The sequence below is a fragment of the Mus caroli genome, chromosome 7 (genome assembly GCF_900094665.2).
Source record: "Mus caroli chromosome 7, CAROLI_EIJ_v1.1, whole genome shotgun sequence".
NCBI lineage: Eukaryota > Metazoa > Chordata > Mammalia > Rodentia > Muridae > Mus > Mus caroli.
The window spans coordinates 58,520,391-58,541,223 of NC_034576.1; the positions used below are offsets into that span (position 1 = coordinate 58,520,391).

Genomic DNA, 20,833 nt, shown 5'->3' on the forward strand with positions numbered 1-20,833 from the left:
TACTTTTAGTGGTACACTTGACTATTCTTTTTGTAAATTCATGATAATGATCACATGACTATTACCTTCAAGCTTTGCATTTCTCATGTTCATATTCAGAGCTTGGCTTCACCTTTCAGCCTTCTCTTGCTTCTTTGAGTCCAAATACATAATGCCTTCATTTTTATACAGGTATAGTTCCCATGTGCTCTTTAGTTTATTTTACTTATTTTATGTATACGGGTGTTGCCCATGGAGGCAAGAAGTGGTCACTGGACTTGGAATTGGAGTTGTAGATGGTTGTGAGTCACTATATGAAGGTTGGGAATTGAACCCAGGTCCTCTGGAAAAGCATCCAGTGCTCTTAACTGCTGAGCCATGTCTCTAGCCTCTGCCTTATGCACTTTTTTTAAAAAGTAAAAGTTTCTTCTGTTTTAAAAACAAACACTTGACTTCATTTTTTTTCTAGTATTTTTTCCACGTTTTAAGTCAACAAGTGGAATTTAATGTGCAAACTCTTGCAACTCCTTGTCCTTTCCTGATTCCTTCCATATTTGCATTTTGAACATTTACCTCTGCATTTGAAGTCCATCACGGATGGACATGGTGGCCAGGGTGTCCTTGAGTCAGATGTACCGCTGCCCTCAGGGAACTCATGGTGAGACGAGATGAGTTCAGTTCCTGGCAGGCACAGAGCACACCCGGTCCTCTGCTCTGGGGAAGGTGGCAATGGGACAAGGTAGCTTTGTAGTGGAAAGGAGGGAAATCAGGGAAAGGTCTGTGAGTGAGAAAGAGACCCAGGCAATGAAGGACTGTCCCCTGTCCCTGTCCAGCCACTGAAAGCTGTGTCCTTACAGGTGATTGCCATGATCAAAGGCCTGCAGGTGCTGATGGGCAGGATGGAGAGTGTGTTCAATCACGCCATCAGGCACACGGTTTACGCTGCGCTTCAGGACTTCTCCCAGGTGACCCTCAGGGAACCACTGCGACAGGCCATCAAGAAGAAAAAGAACGTCATCCAGAGGTCAGCCTTCCAACCCTCCCCCCCAGCCCCAAAGCAGTGGATGGAGCCTAGATTCAGACAGATGGAGTGTCATATTTTCATAAGTAGACTCAGTACATTTATTTTTAACTCCTAGTTATATTTTTTTGATGATTATATCTACATAGAATGTAGTGAGTCCAGTTGATATCCTGAACAACAGTAGCTAGTTTACGACTGAAATCAAGGAGTTTGGCCATCCAGGAACAAGTGACGATTCCAGTCTCCAGGTAGTCAGGGATACGAAGCCCCACATTCTTCTCTCTCCCCCAAATATATCATCCTTGGCAGGTTTCTTTTAGATTCTCCTACAAGTCTGGCAAAAATGACCTAGATATGGTAAAACTTAAGAGATCTTGAGAGTTTTAAATGTGAGCTTTTTATATAAGTTGACTTTCAAAGAAACGTGTAAATGAAACCTAGTAGAATTCAGGAATTTATAGTGCTGGTTTTGCTTTACAGTTGCTATGCTTTTTACCTAAGATAATATTGGTTTGTAGCATAAGTAAAATTCCATACTGTGTGTACATTGTAATGCTCCAAAAGTCTGAGAGAGAGAGAGAGAGCTCTTACATGTATGTACATTTACATGTGTGTGTGTGTGGTGTTAAGGATGAACATGGATCCTTATACATACTAAACATACTTTACTACTGGATCTTATAAACCCAAAACTTTGTAATGACAGTATAATGCCATAGTAGACAATTGCATCCTATATTAGATAATTTTATATGCAAAATTATTTAATCCATCTGGATATATATATGTATATATATATATATATATATATATACATATATATATATGTATATTACTATCCTTTTTAGACTTGTTCTTGTCCCCTGAGAAAATTTACTTATATTCAAATATTCATAGCCTCAAATAGATATGAAATCTGAAACCCTCCTCGTTTCAGCCTTTCACTTTTCGTTGGAGGCATATTGGATATAGAAGTCCTTGCCCGTGATGAAAAGCAGACCTGTTCCACTAGGCAGAGTCTATAGAATGCATACTATACTTTGCGTGTTATTTACCACGTTCCCCAAGAGGTTGCCAGAGTCCCCATGAGATGTCTCAAGTCCTTGGGCGGTGCTCCTTTAATATCGCCTGTTAGCAGTGGGGTTACATTTCCAGTGAGCCAAGGCACGTGTCCAGTCCCCTGAGTTATGTGATGGCTTCCCATTCCTCAAAATGATTGGCCACAGCCAGGGGGAGCTCTGCTGACTGGGTAGGCTTTCAAGAGTTCTATTCTCTCTGCCCTCACTTAGCCACCTGGCCTATGCTCATGAAGTTAAACCTTGCTTCCTGACTAATTGGTGCAAACTACAGCTGAGATAAGCCTTTTGGGGATAGTAGTAGCACTAAAGGATGCCCTCTGCTTTTATAACTTTCATATGAACTACACCCTTAGCTTGTCTCAGCCAGAAGGATTTCTTTGTGCGTTGCCTGTTAGGTGAGGAGATGCTGTGATTGTAGAAATCCGTGTCTGATGACTTTATGGGGTTGTTCAGTGTCCTACAGGCCATCAGGAAGACTGTGTGTGACTGGGAGACTGGGCATGAGCCCTTTAACGACCCAGCTCTGCGGGGAGAGAAGGACCCTAAGAGTGGTTTTGACATCAAGGTGCCACGCCGTGCTGTGGGACCCTCCAGCACACAGGTTCTCGTCATCTTTATCCTAGCACTGGGCTAAGGGTGGGGTGGGGGGCAGATGAGGCAGGGCTGAAATAGTGGTTGCTGGATCTGCCCGGGCACTCCTGTTCTGCCTGAGGCTTTTCTTCTCTTCTCCTGTACCCTGCCCAACTCAATTTGAAACCTTACCTGAGACTGTCCTGTGAGTATCTGGTTGGTTCATTTAACTGCAGAAGTCATTTGACAACAATTCTACCTCTGTCTATGAAATATATGCCTACATTTTTCCTATCTATGCTGTTTCCTTTTTGCTTTTTGGAGACAGGGTCTAATATAACCTAGGCTAGCCTCCAGTTTCTGATCATACGACCTCTGCCTCCTGAGTGCTGGGATTATAGTATGCTCCTCCATGCTCAGCACCCCTTTTGTATTTTTAAAGGCAGAGTCTTACAGCCTTGGCTGGCCTGGTACTCACTGTACATAGCTCAGGGTTAGCTTCGGCCTCAGCGGTCCTCTGTTTCAGCCTCCTAGCCCTGCAGGCATGTGCCAGCACGTCTGTGTTTCCCTTTCAGTGTTTAAATGTATGACTGTAATTTTCACGTCGAATCTATAAATCGAGCGCTCCTAAAAAATGAACTGTGCTTTCCTATGTCGTGGTCTGAAGCCACCGTTTCTGCTTTCTCTTCCGACGTGTGTCGGCCTTCCTCGGGGTGCTTCCCACTGACTTACACTTGGTTTATATGCTCCTCTGCTTTGGGAACCTGTCTTCCTTACACGTCTCTCTCAGAAGCCTCATACTCTCTATCCCTCCTGTAGCAAGGTACTAGCAAAGCCCATGGCTGGGTCTATACGGAACCCTCTGAAGATCAGGAGGAAGGCTCTTGGCCATTCTTGGGGTCTGTGTGAGGCATATCACTGCCCTCCGCTCTTCCATTCCATTTGCCTGTCCCTGTGTCCCCCCGACTCAGACCTGTGCATCATGTGACTAACGGCTCTCTCCCGCTTCTCCTTCCCTGTCTGTCTATGTCTAGCTCTACCTGGTGCGCACTATGGCTGAGTCCTTGAGCTCTGCCGAGCTGCTGAGGCAGCTCAAGTCTCTGGGCATGGAAAGGCTCTTGCATGTGGTAAACGCGTTTCTGAGGCAGTCGTACACCTATCCACCTCTTTTAACCTTTGGTGGTAAGACATCGTTTGTTTTTCTTGTTGATGCTTATGGCACGGAGGCGAGCTGCTCCTCTACACATAGCTCATCCTAAGAGGCAGCGTCTTGGCTATGTGGATCCCCAGGCCCTCTGGACAGCCTGTCTGTGTCAGGCTGATTGTGGGCGTGGGACTTAGTCAGAGTGTAGTGGAGCAGTTCTTCTTCTATAGATTTTCCCATTTGATGTAACTAATGTACCATTTATATTTTTTTCCCCTACAAATATCTCCTTGGATAATACAGCTTTACATGGTGAGAACTATGCTAGAGTCCCTCATTGCAGACAAAAGTGGTTCCAAGAAAACTTTGAGAAGTAGCCTTGAGGGGCCCACCATATTGGACATAGAAAAATTTCATCGAGAATCATTCTTCTACACTCACTTGATAAATTTCAGTGGTAAGAGACAGTGCTGACCAGAATATCCGGCCTGGCATGCTCTAACCCTGCTAACACCACCCGGGACGCTTCTGCCTACCTCACCATTCTCCTGCCCATCTCTTCATGCACCCACATGGTGCCATGTCCTAACCTTTGTGGTGGTGGCTAGACATCCTGGAGATGCCCCCTCCTTCCCCTAGTCCCTTGCCATTCTTGGCCTCTGCCATGGTCTCTGTAGGACATGGCCCTTAACAGGTCAGGGACAGCAGGGCTTTAGTTGGCCCTGTCATGTGAACACAAAATCAGGGTCACAAAACAGGGAAATGGAACCTCTTACCTGGATCAAAATCCAGGCATTGATGCGTAGAAGACACGGCCCCCTGTTCCCCACCGCCCAGGTAGCGAAAGTGCCCTGAGACACACTAGCCACCATTTTGGTGACACCAGCCACTTTGACCTGGCACTGGTGGGTGCTTTCTACCCTCTGTGTCTGCCTGTGGCCTCATTTAGCTGTTCATGTCTTCTGCTTAGAGCAGGAGGTCAGGCCTTGGGGTGTTGCAGGCCGTGAAGTAAATAGTAAGACTGTTGTTGCTAGCTCTGAGAACAGACAGTAAATCCTGATAGTTTAATTCCATTTCTAGTTTTGTATTGGTTAAACCATTCCTGAATGTGCACATAATCCTAGAACTGGTGTTTGCCCTACATAAAGGGAAGGACAGGTTGAATATCCCTCATCTGAAATGTATGGGACCAGAAATGCTTCAGATGATGAGTCTAGGGGCGGGCAGCAGGTAGCTAACTATATATAATGACAAATTTGGGGGATGGGATCCAAGTCTAAATACAGTGATTTTGGTTCACCTCGTGCGCATAGTGTGAGGATTGAACAGTCATGTTGCATACCCTCATTTCTGTCAAGTGCAGTTGCTGCCTCGTGCCGCTACACTCATCTCCACCTGTGTCTGCATCCAAGCACACTGTTGCACACTTCCTCAGAGTTGGGACCCTGTCACTGGGACACTGCATTACCATACCATACTCTGTGTGTGTGCATTTGGATCTCAGCTCAGCACGTGAGACAGGCTATGTAATGTTTCACTTAGGACATCACGTGAGACGGGCTGTGTGATGTTCCACTTAGGACGTCACGTCGAACCTCAGCATTTTGAGATTTGGGAGCATCTGAGATTTCTGGTTTTCCGATTAGGGATGTTAATCCTGTTGTCCTATTTTCACATCTCCTTTTCAAAAAGTTGTCACCCCTGTTCTTGCCAAGAAGGGCTCCTAAGATCTCTGATGGCAGGATGACACTAGCTGCTCAGAAGGTGTAGGTTCCTGACCTATACTTATAGCATACCCGTGTTCGTCTTGTCCCTCATGTGAAGTGTCCAGTGACCCCTTCCTGCTTGCATCCATGCTGCATGGCTGGGAGCTAAGCATAGAGGAGTCACATCCCGTGTGCAACACCTCTTGTTTCCTCTGTATTGAATCTCTTCCTGCTCATGAATGATAACCTATTGTCGTTTGAACCCTTCCAAGAAACACTGCAGCAGTGCTGTGACCTTTCCCAGCTGTGGTTCCGAGAGTTCTTCCTGGAGCTGACCATGGGCAGGAGGATCCAGTTCCCCATTGAGATGTCTATGCCCTGGATTCTGACTGACCACATCCTAGAGACCAAGGAGGCATCAATGATGGAGTGAGTGTCCTCCCTCTGAGAGGCCTTGGCACACATGCATGTACCTTCACACATTCATTCAGAATTAAAATAGAAAAAAACAAAAACAAAAAACAAAACCCTCAGTACTGATATTGATAAAACACTTTAAACCACAACATGGAGAAGGTAAAGTCATGGAAGCCTTTGTCTGGGTAGCTTTTGTGTGTCCTTCATACAGGAGCAGGCACCTGGTGTTCTTTATTCTGGTGGCATATTGTAGACCTATGTCATTCATCTTTGTACAGGAACACCATTTACCATGGGAAGTAAGGAATTGGTTTTTTTCATATGACAGTTAAGTGGTTTTCTTCATTTGACAGCTAAATTTCTCCAGAGTAGGCAGCTGTGAGGGCCACAAGTCCTTGGCTTCACTGGCTGGGAAGTGACTGCTCTCCCCCTCTGCAGGTACGTCCTCTACTCCTTGGACCTGTACAACGACAGTGCCCACTATGCGCTCACCAAGTTCAACAAGCAGTTTCTCTATGATGAGATTGAGGCAGAGGTAAGGGACCAGCTTTAGCTCCTTTTATTAAATACCTTGTCTTAGTTAGGGTTTTACTGCTGTGAACAGATACCATGACCAAGGCAAGTCTTATAAAAAAACAACATTTAATTGGGGCTGGCTTACAGGTTCAGAGGTTCAGTCCATTATCATCAAGGTGGGAGCGTGGTGGTATCCAGGCAGGCATGGTGCAAGCAGAGCTGAGAGTTCTACATCTTCATCCAAAGCTGCTAGTGGAAGACTGACTTCCAGGCACCTAGGGTTGAGAGTATTAAGCCCACATCCACACTGACACACCTATTCCAACAAGGCCACACCTCCAAATGGTGCCACTCCCTGGTCCAAGAATATACAAACCATCACATACCTTTTACATTTTAACTTATTTTTCTGAGGATTCAAATAATTAAACTTTTTTAAACTGCACAGTAGTTTAAATGGTGATATATACTTTTTGGTAAAATACACTTTATGGTGTAAGTCCTTCTGACTGCTTCTCTTTATACATTGGACAATGGTAGGATGTGTTTTTCCACCAAACAGTAAGCAGTTCTGCATCACTTTGTGTTTCTGTTAGGTGGATGCTCGATTCACTAAACCAACCCTTCTTTTTAAGAAAATGACATTGGGTTTTAAAACTCAGAAGTAGTAAAACAGTCCTTTGCTGAACTTCTTGGTGCATACACTTTTTTTCCCATTGGGCGGTTGTATTTTGTTGTTTGAGACACTGTTTCTCTATGTAGTCCTGGCTGTCCTGGTTCTCCCTATGTAGATCAGGCTGACCTTGAACTCAAAGATCTGTCTGCCTCTGCCTCCTGAGTTCTGGCATTAAAAGCATGTGTTACCATTTGCTTGGTTCCTCCTCCTCCTTCTCCTCCTCCTCCTCCTCTTCTTTCTCTCCCTCCCCGCTCCTCCTCCTTGTCCTCCTCCTCTTCTTCTTTTCCCTCCTCCTCCTCCTCTCCCTCTTCCTCTTCTTTCTCTCTCTCTCTCATATAGTCAGTTTTGTTGGTTTGTTTTTTATGTTAAAATGCAAATATTTTAATGCTTACTTTTTTCAATTATGGTGTTCTAAAGATGCAACCACTGGATTAGACAAAGTCTTTCATGACTGATTATACCTCTTAAATACCTCAGAACACACAAGGACACTGAGTTAATGAATACAATGAATGAATGAGTATAATAAGAAAAATAATGGGGTGGGGCTGGGGATTTAGCTCAGTGGTAGAGAGCTTGCCTAGTAAGTGCAAGGCCCTGGGTTCAGTCCTCAGCTCTGAAAAAAAAGAGAAAAGAAAAGAAGAAGAGAAGAGAAAGAGAAAGAGGAGGAAAGAAAGAAAGAAAGAAAGAAAGAAAGAAAGAAAGAAAGAAAGAAAAAGAAAATGGGACAATTCGGTTTGATCACAGAAATTTAAGAGGAAATTTCAGGACCTTGGTTAGAGTCTGTGCTGGAGCTTAAGTACTACTTCATTGTAGACCGAAGTTCAAGGTAGGAACTTGCTAGGAGAAAAATGCTTATCCTCTGAAGACTCATTCTAAGAAATAGGGCACCAAGCATTCTGTGGGAACTGGTTAGCCATGAAGAGAGCTCTATTAGTAAGGACAGCAATGGAAACGCTTGCTACCTGTAGAGAGCCTGAGCCTGCTTTACAAAACAAAAGCCCATGGAGTGGTACTTACAGACATAGGTGTGATGTAGTTTCACCACCCCTAAATAACCCTCAGGGCACTGAAAGGATTCCCGGTGTAGCTCTCTCCTGGCATGAGAAGCTTCCACTGAACACCAGACATGGGATGACCTAATGATGGACCTTCTCAAAGTAGTCTTTGGAAGCTGTTGGTTGGCTGGATCATAGGGGATTCTGGTATCCGTGTTGGGCCGACTTCTCCATGGGTTTCCACAAATTGGAATGCCTTCACCAACTGAGGGTTTCCTCCAGGTTGCTCCTACCAGAAGGTCATTGACACTCAGGTGCTTGGTGACACTATTAAGGTCAATAATGAAGAGGCCTCTGAATGCAATGCAGCACCTTCACCAGTGCCCTGCAGTCTCAGGCTATTTGCTTAGTTAAATTGACAACAGTATATTCGTGTGGCCCAAACCACCATTCTTCCTTTGTGTAGTGATTCTTCTTTGGACAAGATGGAAATCTGAAACTGAAACTACTTAACAATCATGAAAAGTCATTGGCTTGGTCACTGAAAGCAAGGATATCCATAGGAAACAAATGTGAGATCCAAAGGCTGGAAAACAAACACCAAGTATTTCCGATTACAGTCTTCAAGACTCAGCTCTTTGAACAGCTGGGGCATGGAATGAGCAACTGATGCTAAAGGCAAACTCTGCCTGAGCAGAGGCAGACCACTGTGTGCCTGTCAAGCAGGTTCTTCTAGAAGCAGTAGGCCTGAAAACTGCCAAAGTAGAAATACCCCTGGAAGTAGCACTCATATTCTGAGCAACTGAGGGAAGAACAACCTTCCTGTCTGCCGCAGCCGCCATCTTCAGTATATAATCAGTTTATTGGCATATTCAGGGCAGGTTGCGCTGGATTTCACAAGGATCATTTTCTCAAGTATATCATGTACTTTGAACATAGTACGTAGCATATCTTCAACTTTGAACTTCTGATCCTCTTCAGCTACATAGGTGCTGTGACAGAAATGTGCTTCCTACCGTGCCTGGCCTTTTCTCAGTAGTGTTCCCATCTAATTTTCTATGCTGGCATGGTGGTCATCCCTGGTCACAGCACACTTTATATGCTCTGTTGGACAGTAAGACCATCTCTACTTTCTTTTCTAATAAGGACCTCAAGCCAGGTATTGGTGTATACACCTTTAATCTCAGCACGTGAGAGGCAGAAGGAAGCAGATCTCTTGAGTTCAAGGCCAGCTTGGTCTACAGAGCAAGTTTCAAGACTGCCAGGGCCAGGCGTGGTGGCGCACGCCTTTTATCCCAGCACTCGGGAGGCAGAGGCAGGCAGATTTCTGAGTTCGAGGCCAGCCTGGTCTACAGAGTGAGTTCCAGAACAGCCAGGGCTTATACAGAGAAACCCTGTCTCGAAAAAAAAAAAAAAAAAAAAAAAAAAAAAAAAAAAAAAAAAAAAAAAAAAGACTGCCAGGGTTACACAAAGAAATTGTGCCTTGAAAAACCAAAACAGGAACCCCACCTTGTGTTGAAGGAGGAGTTTGAAGCTAGGAATAGTGGTGAAGACTCCAAAACTCCCAAAGGGAGGCACTTACTCAAGCCTCGGGTCAGCCGCGCACCCAAGAAGACACTGAGACCGAACTTAAGATGTATAGAGAGTAAGATTTAATACAGCAACGACAAGAAAGCACATAAAAAAAGCACATATACCAGATATCTGGGGTCGAAACTCATGCAGCCAGCAAGGTGCAGAGGAGATTCGGCAACTAGCCCAAACTTTTCACAGGCTTTTATAGGAGAAGGGTAAGGGGGAACAGGGCAGGGAAAGTACAAATGTGCGTCATTAAAGAGTTCTGCCAAAGGTTATTCTCAGGGACTTTCCTATATTTTGGCAATGTACTCGATCTATTGGAACATTCTGGGGTAGTACCAGGAGGCCCCTATCTCAAAAATGTTCTTGGCATAGTCTTTAGTTGGGAGGGGTTGGACTCTGGGGTGAAGAGTTNAAGAATGTACTCTGAGGTAAAAAGTTCAGGAGTGTTCCGAGAACAACCTCCAGATGGGAGGGGTAGGAGAATTCAGGAAAAGTTCAGTTTTTCCTCTTTCAGTGGCACATAATTAATGCCTATAATCCAAGGATCCAAAAAGCTGAGTCTAGTGGACCTTGAGTTCAGTGTTAGCTTGTGACATATAATGAATCAAAGCTTGCTTAAAGCAACAGCAAAATAAGCAAGGAAAAGCAGAAACGTTTGTTTTGGGGTTGTGATTTGATCCTGGTTTCAGGAGTTGAGATCTAACATGGGTTTGCTTTTTGCCAGGTGAATCTGTGTTTTGACCAATTTGTTTATAAACTGGCAGACCAGATATTTGCATATTACAAGGTTATGGCAGGAAGGTAAGTGTGTCGTTTGTGATTCCCATGCAGAATCTTGGATAATTTGGTTTGAGATTTCTGTTAAAATGAACAGTGTATGACAAATGTCCCGCCTTTCTTCTGCACCAGTTTGCTTCTTGACAAAAGGTTACGGTCAGAATGCAAAAATCAGGGAGCCACGATCCACCTCCCCCCATCTAACCGCTATGAGACGCTGTTGAAGCAAAGGCACGTGCAGGTGAGCTGAGGGACTCTGCTGAAGTGGGGCTTGGCAATGATTGGTTTGTCTTCGAGCCAGCCAGATGCTTACAGGTATTGTTGCATGTGAATGTCATAACAAAGTGTTAAGGTGTTTTGTGGTTTTCCTTCCATAACCACTTCCTCTCTGAGACCTCAGGGTTGCCCAAGCTAGTCTTTTTTTTTTTTTTTTTCTTAAAGGCTTTTCTATTGCTTAGAAGAAAACATTTATTTAGGGCTTATGCTTTCAGAGGGTTAGAGTTTATGACCATCAGGGCAGGGAATGCGACAGTTTTGCATGATACTGGAGTAGTAGCTGAGAGCCCACATCTGATGTCACAGCCACTAGGCAGAGATAAAACTCTGGAAATGGCATAGGTCTTTAGAAACCTCACCTCAGAGCTTTTCCCCCAATGATACACTTCTTCTAACAAAGCTATGCACAGTCCTTCTCAAACACTTCCACCAACTGGGGACCAAGTATTTAATCTTGTGAACCTGGGGCCATTATCATTCAAACTACCGCAGATTATAATACACTTACATCAATTCCTCTTCCAAGTCCTCTCTCCAAAGCCTCCAGAATACTTCTCTCTCTCTCTCTCTCTCTCTCTCTCTCTCTCTCTCTCTCTCTCTCTCTCTCTCTCTCTCTCTCTCTCTCTCTCTCTCTCTGTCTTTCTCTCTCTTTAAATTTATAATCAATTTTGTATTTTTTCAGGGCTGACTGTTTCGTACTGGATAGCCAATTTTTGTGCTCTTCCCTGGGAAGACAATTTCTTCCGTTCTCAGCATTTCTTAGTTGTGTAGGGGTCTGGCCTCCCTCATAAGTGTTCCCCTTTCCATGTTAGCTTATCTATTTGTGTTCAGGTCACATTTAGGCAGCCATGTTGATGAGATTTTGTGGGTATGCTTCTCAGGAGACACAATCTCACTGCAAACTCTCTGTTCTTTTATAATCATGATGACTACTTTCCCACAATGATTCCTGAGCCTTAGTGAAGGAATTGTGTTGTAGATATATCACTTGGGGCTAAGCGCTATAACTCTGTTCTCATTGGTTCTGTTTTTCTGTAATGGTCTCTTGTCTGTTGCAAAGAGAAGTTTTCTCTCTCTTTAAAGATTCATTTATTCATTTTATGTATGAGTGTTCTATCTGCGTGTATGTTTGCATGCCAGAAGAGGGCATCAGATCACATTATAGATGATTGTGAGCCACCTTGTGGTTGCTGGGAATTGAACTCAGGATCTCTGGAAGAGCAGACGATGCTCTTTAACCACCGAGGCATCTCTCCAGCCCTGAGACATTTTCTTGACAAGGGGTGAGAACTGCACTTACCTGTGGGCATATTTAGAATTTAGCTAGGGCATATATGAGTTTATTAAACTGGCAGTTACAGGTTTTCCTCTGAGATCCATGACTTCATTAGTTCTGGGTAGTTGGCTAGGTTTCCAGTAACTGGCATAATTCACCTGCTGTTGAGTGGGTCTTAAGTCCAATGAGTTAGCTGCTGGTTACTGCCAAGGTTTGTGTGCCACTATTGTACCCTTAGGTCTTATGCCATGGTTTTGGTCGTTGTGGCTCATAAGTTAATGTTAGGTGAGTCTTTTGGGTGCCTCCTCCTTGGGACACTTGTATGGCATCTTCTGGTACTATGGAAGTTAGTTCTTAGGGAGGAAGGCTTTAGGTCAAGTCCTTTGGGACTTGTGGTTGAAGTGCATGATGTCTTCAGCAATAGGGACTTAGCTTCCACCTCTGCTTAGGAGGTTTTGGGAGTCACTTGTCCAACCCTGACAAACAGCTTTAAAGAGGGCTTCTTATGTGCCCAAGGCTCATCTTACACTACTGGGCTTCCCACTTTCGCTTGAAATTTTAGGTTTATGCTTAGACAGTATATAAGAAGGTTACATTTTATATTGGACAACCCTTAACTACATGGGTGAAATTGCAGCTCTCCGAACCTTCATTGGCTTCTAAGAAACAGGTCCAGTCTGGGAGAGTTGCTCCTTTTCCAAGAGCCCCGCATTCAGACCTTTACATGAATAAAGATCGCACACGGAACATTAGTGAGCACACCACAGAGATACTTGTGCATCCATGTTCACTGAAGCATTATTCAAATAGCCAAGGTATAGAACTAGCCTGTCAACTGATGGGCGGATAAAGAAAACAAAAGTGGGATCTATATAAAATAGAAATTTATTGACCTGAGAATAAGAATGAAATCTACAGGGAAATAGAAGTGGGAATCACCATATAAGCTAAATAAGGCAGGCTCAAGAAGACGAACCAGGCATGTTTTCTCCCATATTCAGAATTTATATTTTCTATGTGTGTGTATCACTAAAACAGCAAATAGTGATGTACTAAATAGTACCTTGCTCCGTTGCAGACTCTGAATACAGTAGTAGGCCCGGTATCATCTGGCTTGAGGCTCAATGGTAGAGTCCTTGCCCAGCATCTCTGTAGACTTGGGTACCAGCTTCAACATCACTTGTGTGTATTCATGTGAGTGAATGCACACACATGTTCTCACATACACACACAGAATTTTTTGTATTTTCTTTTGATATAGATGTCTTGGGTGTTTTATATTGCTGCTTGTTTGTTTTTGTTGTTTTAAAAGATCTTTGTGTTTCCTTTTTGTAAAAAAAATATTTATATGTTTTTGCTGAGGGCTTTGTGGAGTGTACGTGGAGATCAGAGGACAACTTTCATGAGTCTCTTATTTCTTCCTATTATTTGGGTCCCAGGGATTGAAATGAGGAGGTCAGGCTTGGCCATCGTGCCTTTCCCTACTGATGAGTCCCACCAGGCCTGTGTTTATTTTTTCCCTTGCTATACCTTGCCCTCTCTCTCTTCTCTAGCTGCTCGGGAGATCCATTGATCTCAACCGTCTGATTACACAGCGCGTTTCAGCAGCCATGTACAAATCTCTAGAACTGGCAATTGGACGGTTTGAAAGTGAAGATTTAACGTCAGTAGTCGTAAGTACTAGAACTATTTTTTCCCTTTCTATTGATAAGTTAAATTATTAGTAGGTCAGTTCTTGAATAGACAATAAAAGATGGGAACTGACTGAATATGTCAAGTATCATATGACTACCTAGTCTTAGTATTTGCAATCTACGTTAACTTAAAAGAGAAAATAATCCTGATCGTAAATAAATTACACCTACTGAGGACAAAGATAAAAGTCTACAGACTCCATTATAGAGAAGAATGAAATGAAGAGACTGAAAGGAAGAATTTATATATTTTTTATTATAAAAGTTTGTGTTAGATGATTTTGTCCCAACTATAGGCTAAGCAACTGGCCTAAGTAATGATAATATTGCAAAGGCTAAGTATAGTAAATTCACTCACCACCTACTGATATCTCTGCTTACAGTTACTTTATCAGATATATCTCCATTGTAAGTCAAGGAATACATATATATATATATATACATACACACACACATACACACACACACACACATATATATATATTTACACACACACAGAGTATATTACTTGGGTTTGTCTATATGGAGTTTATTACTTGAGAAAACTGACCCAAAGTGGCCAACACCAGTTGGATTATATACAGGTGGTGGGGACAGAGCTTAGGACTTAGATAGTACATTGAAAGGTGTTAGGTAGTGATTTGTCCAAATTGCCTTTGTCCAAGTAGGTGGTGGCTTGTGGGCAGTAGTGGATGTGTGAAAGTGACCATAGAGGAGAAAAGACCAGAGCCCAGTGGATATGACTATAGAAGGAGGAGCTTAAGTTGAGTACTAAACTCTGGTCACCTACAAAAGTCCAGTTTCATGTGGTTATGGCCCACATCTTGGTGGCCACCTCATTGCAACCTTCCACTGTCTATCTCCCCATGTACTAGTCCTCCTAGGAACTTTCCTGGATGGCCCACCTCATCTCACATCCTTGTCTCTATGATCCTCTAGGAGCTAGATGGACTCTTAGAAATCAACCGTATGACACACAAGCTGTTGAGCAGGTACCTCACACTGGACAGCTTTGATGCCATGTTCCGGGAAGCCAACCACAACGTGTCTGCTCCTTATGGAAGAATTACCCTCCATGTCTTCTGGGAGCTAAACTATGACTTCTTGCCCAACTACTGCTATAATGGCTCTACCAACCGGTAAGCATGCCATTAGTATCACAGACATGTTTGGACACTCCAGTACAGGTGCATCTACAGCGGGTGATCTTCTGCCGTGACTTTCCAGACTTCCCCCTTTAACTCTGTCCCTCTTTTTTCCTCTGAGATTTCTCATGTTCTGTTCTCTCAGGCCTTCCTGCTTTCTTCTATTTACAAGGATAGCCCTGGGCCAGGACTTGGCCAGATGGTCATCACTTTTCATGTAGAAATAGACCACTGGTGAAAGGCTGGCCATTGAGGCGGGAGAGCCAAGGCTGTGCCAGCTCACTTAGTTGTGCCTGTAGATAGGCTCTCATGTGCGTTGGAATGGCTGCTGGAACTGTACTGCCTACTTTTAGTCTCCCTGATGTCAGAACGTGGCCGGTGATTCTGCTTCCATGTTTCTGTCTGAAGTGTTGAGGATCATGAGAGTGTAGGAATGCCTTCCTTCCCACTTACCTTCTTGCTGTTGTATTAATGGGAATAAAGTAGTCAGTTTGGTGGTAGAACGGTTGTTTCATATTTCCTACACCGGTCGGCAGAATGGAATTTCCTTGCGACCAATGTGATCTCTTTGTGTGAAGATTACCAGGAAGAGGATATTCTCTTAAGATGATAGGTCTACCACTGGTCAAGTTGACTTCTGTGTCTGTTTAAGGTCATTGCTCCGAAGTTTCTCCACTTTCCAGTTACCACTTTTCTGTTTAAATTTTGTAGGTAATTTAACTGAGACTACTTAATAGTCATACTTTGTAGGTATCTAACCCACTCGTTTCAGCATCTGTGACAAATGCTTATTTGTCCCTTGGGGGTTGAAGAGTGAGTTTCTAATTCCTTCATTCCTTTGCAAATAGTAATCATTGTCCAAGTTAACATTCTTTTCTTTGTTGGTGATTATAAGTATAATCAGGGATTCCACCTTAGAGTTTGTGTCTTCAGTTGATTTCTGTAATCAGCACCATGAGCACCTATTGTTTACAATGGTGTATGTGTATCCCAACTGTTTTATAAGTACCACTTTATCTTCTGTACCACAAGATGGAGTGTGTGGGTAATTGGTGTGCTCACTGGTACTAGGATGTCAGTGTTCTAGAGCCTTTAGGGGGTAACACTAGGGAGTACTTATATGCTCACGGCTTTAGCTTTCTATGGCTGCTGTTAAATGGAGAAGTGTTTTCTTACAGTTCAAAACAGTGTGTCAGCAAGCTACACTTCCCTTTTAGACTCTGGGTGGAATCTCTGCTTGACTCTCGCTGGCTCATGTAGCAACTGTTCCTGACACTCCATGGTTTGTAGCAGTATCATGCCACGACTTGCACTTACCGTGAAACTATCTCCTTCTGAATCTCTTTCTCTGACCCTTATTTTCTTCTTGTAAGGACAATGCCCATATAGATCAGGGGCCTTACTCTCAGCTCCTGATCTTATCACCAAGTCCATGAGTAATGGCCCTATTTCTACCTTCTTGCTATGGAAAAGGAGTTTGAAAATATCTTTTGGATGGCCCCATTTTAACTTGTAGTAATTATGTATACTTGTATTTTATCCCTGTATAGTTATCTATATCTTAAAACTGAGTACATTCTGGTATCTCCAGTTGCAATTCAGTACCACAATATTCATTTGAGCCATCACTCTGTGTTTTTGAACTTCCTTAAACACGGAAAAGATCCCTTCTCTTATTATGGTGACTTGTCCAATTAATTACACGAAAGGCAAGCTACTTTAAGAATTGCTGATTCCGACTGCTGTAAAACAAGCCTTCCCTCTATAGTTCAGCATTTGTTTTTGGTATCTTTAGATGAAAAGAATATAGGTACTAGTGTGTTAAAGTCACTTTACAGGAAGAGGAGCAGACTCTGCCTATTCCTTTTCTCTAAAAAAGAGGACAACTGGACAGAACACAGGTCACCTGTTTTCTAATACTAGTCATTTGCTCTGCATAAAGGAAACAAGAGAAATGTCTCCTGGCTGTCCTAGCTTCCTGTCTAGAAACACATTCTGAACAAAGTCCAGAGAAGGTCAGTCAGGGTAGAGCTTGGGAATCCTGCTGCAGGATGAACCACAGTAGAGCTTGGGGAAGCTCAGACAGCTGGGATGTGTAGAGTCAAATATGGAAGAAGTGGCACCCTCACAAAAGCAGCTCTTGAAACCAGCATGAGCTCTGTGGTGCTAGGGAGCTGGAGTCTGAGTAATTCACAGAGCTCGTAGCAAGATGGATCATTTGCTGTCCTTGTCAGCACTTGATAGAATCTGTAAAGTCTCTTGCCTTAGTCTAAATTCTAAACTACTGCCTGCTTTGCCTTCCCATAGAAGTACCATAAACAAATCATTAAACGTTTACTTGATGTGCAGATAAACTTTGCTGCTCGCTGCCTCAAAATCAACACTCTAAAAGAAAACAGAACCCAATAAGAAGGTATTACAATGTCCAGCACCCAATCTGGAATTAGCCCAGTATCAGAAAAAGGTGACCTATAATGAAGGGAAAAATCAGGTCATAAAACACAGGCAGAGATGACAGTGCCAATATGGTCAGAAGACAAGAGTGTTAGCCATTTAATTATTCGTAAAGATTTTAAAAAGTCAAACATAACAGAAATAATGATTTTATAGAAGAGAATGGACTGAATTAATACTGTAAATACAGAATCAGAAGTGAAAACTCCATTTGCTTAGCTAAATGTTAGATTCTATTTTGCAGAAAGCCACTGAATTCAAAATTGTTACAGCAGGAAATATCTGATGCAAAGCTGGGAGGGAAAAAATTGCTGAACAAAATGAGAATGGCTTCTGTGAACTGTGGCATGATGTCACTTGTTCTTATAGTTGTAATTCTAGTAAGAGCTTATCGCTGGAGTGGAAAGAATATTGAAGTTAATAGTGGCAAATTTGCAAGTTTAGTCAAAACTGTGCAGCTGTAACTGAGGAAGCTCACCGAGCTTATCAAGTCAGACGTGGAAGGGAACTGCTGGCTCAGCTCAAAACGGGGCAATGAAGTGCTGAGACTTGACTTTCAAGTTAGTGTGCAGTTACAGCTGTGGGGGTTGGTGCTGAACAGTTTCCCTATTCAGGGATTTTGACAACCCCGCTGAACTCTAGTATCTGAGGGCATAGCATTTCACAAGACTGCCTTCATTTTAGAACTAGTTATTAGTGATTCGGGTCCTGAGGTCTACCATTCACTGACCAGCCGGCTGAATTCGGGAAAAATCTCCGCCCAGGTAGTAGATCTTCATGAGATTCCTAGTCGTAGTGACTGGGCTGGTTTCCATCCTGGAGATGTGTTACCTTCAGTACTGAAGCATCTGATATGGACAGGAAGATTTGTTCCAGCCAGAGGCCAAGTGGTTCTTATCACGTGACCATGCTCACGAAAACACCAGCAACTGACCCCCCTCCTCCCATTGTCCTCTGCTGTCACCCAGCCTACGTCCTCACTTTCTGGTCACGTCACACGGTTGGTCTTTCTATCTTGCCAGTCTTATTCTGAGGGTTTCACTTTAGCGTAGACCCAGGTGTGACCCAAGAGGCCATCAGTGAGCATTGTGTATGCCAAGGGCATCCGCTACTCTTCTATTGCTGTGATAAAACATCGTGGCCAAGGCAGCTTAATTAAAAAAAAAAAAAAGGGGGGGTTGTCTGGACTTAAACTTCCTGAGGGTTAAGAGTCCATCACCTTCATGATGGAAAAGCATGCCAGCAGGCAGGCATGGCAGCTGGAGCAGCAAGATGAGGACTTGCATCTTGAGATATGAAACAGACTTTGAAACATCAAAGCCCCACCCCAGTACCTACCCTAATGGTGCCATTGACTGGGGACCAAAGGTTCAAATGCCTGAGGGTAATGTGGGACTTTTCTGAAATCAACATGCCTCAGCATGGCTACATACTATCCTTTTGAAAGATGACATACAGAGGTTTTTTGTTTTGTTTTGTTTTTCCTGAATACAAATTGAGAAGATTTGCAGCCCACTGTTACTAGGGTCTGACACCTACCGTTCAGTAGGCGAGAATCTGGCCCCTTAACCGCATTCTCTTTGTGAAACCCTTGACCTGGCAGGTTCCTGGCCTCTCGGGTGCACTTGCTTTCTCTGCTAACTGTTGAAAGGTGCTTCCTTCTTAATTTACTATACTACAATGTGAGTTCACCAAGCTCACAGATGTATATGATCAGCAAACCTGTGGGTGTGTTATTTTACATGTGTGAACATTTACCTGCATGTGTGTGTGGGTGTTACATGTGTGCCTAGGGCATGTAGGATCAGAAGAGGACATTTGGTCCCTTGAAACCAAAGTTACAGATGATTGTGAGCTATCAGGGAACTGAACCCAGCCTTCTGTAAGAGCAGCCAGTGCTCTTAACTGCTGCGCCATCTCTCCAGCCCTGTGTTTCAACAGCAATTTGGAAGTTTTTGCTTGAAATTTAATGTCGTTTTCTAGATGCAGTCTTGACTGAATTGGGTTAAACATATTTTACTTGGCTTCTTCATAGTCCAAAACTAGTGCTCTAAGTACCCAGGATGTCACCACTCATGTTGTAGACTCCTGTTTTCCCCCATTTCTGGTACATGCCAAAGCCAAGAATGTGTTCATTATAGATATCAAGTCCTGCTTTAGAGTTAAGATAGTTTTGATGCTACTAGGCCTTTGTGAATTAGAAGATGTGTTTATAGGTAGAAGGACAACAGAGGTTCCTACTCTGGCTTGGATTTACTATTATTTATGGCCGTTTAGATAATTTATATATATTTAATTCTATGGGGTTTGATTTACTAGAATTTTCCTCTTTGATGTTGCCAGCTAACAATGAGAAAGATTTACGATACATAATAAAACTTTTGGAGCTCAAGAATTTGCTATTAAATTTGGTTTTCCTTATTTTCTCTCGTACTCTTTCTCCCTTAGGTTTGTTCGGACAGTATTACCATTTTCTCAGGAATTTCAAAGAGACAAACAGCCTAACGCACAGCCCCAGTATTTGCATGGATCCAAGGTAGGTCGTTTTCTCTTTATGTCACCATCGACTTCTATTGCCGTGGTAAGCACCTGACCACAATCATGAAGGGAAAGTGTTCATTTCAGTTCACAGTTGTCGTCCGTCCTGAAGGGAAGTCAGCAGGAAACTGGAGGCGGGAGCTGAAGGAAAGGACAGAAACGTTGCTTACTGCTTACTTGCTTACTGACTCGCTCACCTGCTTCCTTATGGCTCCCAGGTCTACCTGCTCAGGGGTGGCACTGTCCCCACTGGGCTGGGCCCTCCCACACTGACCTTTAACCACAGAGCACCCCACAGACTTGCTTCTTAGTTGAGGTTCCCCTTCCCAGGTAACTCTAGGCTTTGTCAAGTTGGTAAGAAACGGAGAAAGAAAGGTATTCCGTTTTAGTCCTTGAAGACACTGGGGTGATTTTTAAAAGTTAGTTGTTTTCACTTAGCATACAAATAGTTGGTTATAGCGTTTTCATACATAGGTGTCATTATACTTTGTTCTGATGTGTGCAAAACTTAATTATCTGGGGCTGGCTATAAAGAGAAAAATTCACACACACACACACACACCACACACACACATTCTCACTTGCTGGATGAAAGGAATTCAGACAAGCTCCAATGACTTCACACAGACTGACAGACAGACCATTGGATGGATGAGGAAAGTGTTAACATGCAGGCCCCAAGCATTTTATATACACATAGACACACGTGTTGGTATATGGAGCAGACTCCAACAAACTGACTCCAACAACTTTCTTTTCTCCCTAGCCTTTTGTACCCCCTAAGGCAGTTACTGTATAAGAAGAAAATCATCTCATAGACACTACTTACGTACATCCTTAACACAATCACCACAAAAACACACTCTTCAAAAAACAGATTAAAAGCTGGGCGTGAGCCGGGCGTGGTGGCGCACGCCTTTAATCCCAGCACTCGGGAGGCAGAGGCAGGCGGATTTCTGAGTTCGAGGCCAGCCTGGTCTACA

General features: G+C 43.4%; 1 protein-coding gene and 1 pseudogene across 2 annotated transcripts in view; one reads left to right on the forward strand and one right to left on the reverse strand.

The window, feature by feature from the left end:
- Cyfip1 (cytoplasmic FMR1 interacting protein 1) overlaps positions 1 to 20,833 on the forward strand; it is a 94,670-nt gene that overhangs the window by 54,297 nt on the left and 19,540 nt on the right. The window contains exons 14-23 of one of the 2 annotated variants that reach the window (XM_021166451.2): positions 837 to 1,003; positions 2,536 to 2,683; positions 4,100 to 4,253; positions 5,775 to 5,931; positions 6,358 to 6,454; positions 10,415 to 10,491; positions 10,600 to 10,708; positions 13,573 to 13,692; positions 14,653 to 14,852; positions 19,761 to 19,848. In XM_021166451.2, coding sequence (XP_021022110.1) covers positions 837 to 1,003; positions 2,536 to 2,683; positions 4,100 to 4,253; positions 5,775 to 5,931; positions 6,358 to 6,454; positions 10,415 to 10,491; positions 10,600 to 10,708; positions 13,573 to 13,692; positions 14,653 to 14,852; positions 19,761 to 19,848 — 1,317 coding nt within the window. Of the gene's footprint in view, positions 1 to 836; positions 1,004 to 2,535; positions 2,684 to 3,686; positions 3,835 to 4,099; positions 4,254 to 5,774; positions 5,932 to 6,357; positions 6,455 to 10,414; positions 10,492 to 10,599; positions 10,709 to 13,572; positions 13,693 to 14,652; positions 14,853 to 19,760; positions 19,849 to 20,833 lie in introns of both variants that reach the window. The other variant, XM_021166452.2, reaches the window with a different exon arrangement.
- LOC110297316 lies at positions 8,251 to 8,951 on the reverse strand (annotated as a pseudogene).